Genomic DNA, 2,137 nt, shown 5'->3' with positions numbered 1-2,137 from the left:
CCCCCCCCCCTCACTCCCGAGTTATTCAGAGCGTAGCTTCATCAAATAGGTTAGAATATAGTCACTTGCCGATTAACGGATAATGTCTGAATAATGACGGATAGGTTACTGATGGATACATTTAGCTCCAGAGGCATAACATGACATCGATAATTCTTGCCTCAAAACCTTAATTATTTCAGGACTAATGGTTCTACTATTTCGTTCGTTCTTATTTAAAAGCAACACCCTATACATATCTCGCACTCACTCCGAATTGTTATTTTTGGAATTGAGTATCCACCTTTAAAAGCAAACTGCGTGTTGGGGTTGGCCATCGACGCTAGAAAAAAAAAAATACAATATTTGGTCTCAGCAAATGAGTTACTAATCTTTATTTCCAAATTCTATTATTAGTTAACATTTCTTCAATCTCAACTAATCGTATATTTTAACACAGATTAAAATTGTTCACAAACAATTAAAATAAATATTTTAAAATATTTGTTACTGGAATTTGATATTTGTAAAATTATTTAAAACTAGTTTAATCAAATTAGAATACAATACTTATGGGGTTTGAAAAATAGTTATGAATCATTTTTGGAAAACCAAAATCAATTTTAAGAACAGCTAACACAATTGGAGCATAAAGGCCAAGAAACACATTATACTGCTTAGCTTTTGGTAGTATTTTTATTGATTATATTTCAAACGATACGTGTATACTGCTTAGCTTTGGGTAGTATTTTTATTGGTTATTGATACGTGTGTTGGAAATGATGTTTTTTTTTTGCAAGATAGTTAGCCTTATATTAACCATCGTTCATTTTAATTTTCGCTGCCCTGCGACTCGTTCATTGTTCACGAAACATACCATTTATCTGTTCGACTTATTTCCTTGAAACCAAATCTTTCAAGCAATATCCTCTACGTTTAACCTCGTGGTTAATTTCACCACCCTTTGACGACCTAACGAACTAGGGAGTGCAGAAGTTGAAAACCTGCTTGTCTAAAAAAAAGATGTTTATTTTTTTTGCCGATAACTGTGTGCTAAAAGTGGATGGAAGCGTCAATAGTCCTTTCATTGGTTCCTCTTACCTATAATTTGCCGCTCATTCGCACACCACATCAATGAGATCCCGCCTCCGTCAGCTTTGGGAGTCTCTACAAGTGGAGCTGCACGGGAAGTATTCGACAAACCGCGTGCTACAACTGTTCAAGTACACTAACAACACCAGTTGGCTGCATGTCATCACCGTGTTGATAGTAACCCCTCTTCCTTGCTTGCTCGTGACTGTGTTGGTTGATATCCTACCACTTGCGGACCCCGCCGAAGGAGCATCAGCCAACAAACTCTTCTTCTTGCGAGATTTTGTGATCTCCTCGGTGCTGACTTTCATTTGCATTCACCAGTTTCGAATTAGCATTCCGGTTCTCCCGTATCCGATTTGGCGAGCATTCGTGAATTCTATCTGGATATCAGTAATTTGTGTTGCTACTCTTTACGCATTAGTCATTACAATAGGATTCCCAATGCCGTTCTCTATGGTAGTGGTAACACCCGTATGGATCACTCTCATCTCAATATCAATGGCGATTGAATGGATGGACAAGATTCGTAAGACTCCAGGAGCCGAGATTATGATGAACAATGTTATCAAGGTATGGATATGTCAAGTAACACTAGAGTTCATCTACCCACCGTACTACTACGTCTTCACGATACTGCCCGATAGGGGTCAGATGGTGTTTGCATTGATACTCCCAGTGATCAAGCTGGCCATGAGGAATTTTTTCGCTCGGACAGTGGTTCATCTTACCGACGAAATGCCTGAAGTCATCGTCTTCAACGTCGAAGTGTTCAACGCGCTGTTTGTATCCTACTGCATGCAGAACTCACCATCGACCTGGACAACATTGGAGCTAATGTTCGGTGACATCGCAATGATATTGATCTCGGTGCAAGATATGGAATCAATTCGCCGTGACCTGAAAGAGTTGGAACTGCGAATCGGTCAAGAAAATAGTTCAAGTAGCTGTTGTGCTTTGGATCTCAACGCAGGAAATCGAAGACCTACCACACTGGATAGGACGCAGGTACTCTTGGAACAAGATGCACAACAACAAGGCAAGGAAGTCTCACGGCGTCTTGGGC

General features: G+C 39.8%; 1 protein-coding gene across 1 annotated transcript; it reads left to right on the top strand.

The window, feature by feature from the left end:
• Nucleotides 1–1,113: 1,113 nt before the first annotated feature.
• On the top strand, nucleotides 1,114–2,079 carry PPTG_20276 (hypothetical protein; the record flags this gene model as incomplete). Its single annotated transcript, XM_008918979.1, has 1 exon — nucleotides 1,114–2,079. A coding segment is annotated over one exon (966 nt), but the record flags the coding sequence as incomplete, so codon positions are not given.
• Between the last annotated feature and the right edge of the window lie 58 nt (nucleotides 2,080–2,137).

This window comes from Phytophthora parasitica (assembly GCF_000247585.1).
Source record: "Phytophthora parasitica INRA-310 unplaced genomic scaffold supercont2.410, whole genome shotgun sequence".
NCBI classification, from domain to species: Eukaryota; Oomycota; class Peronosporomycetes; order Peronosporales; family Peronosporaceae; genus Phytophthora; species Phytophthora nicotianae.
The sequence above is the reverse complement of the archived record's forward strand: the minus strand, read 5'-3'. Positions and strand labels throughout refer to the sequence as shown.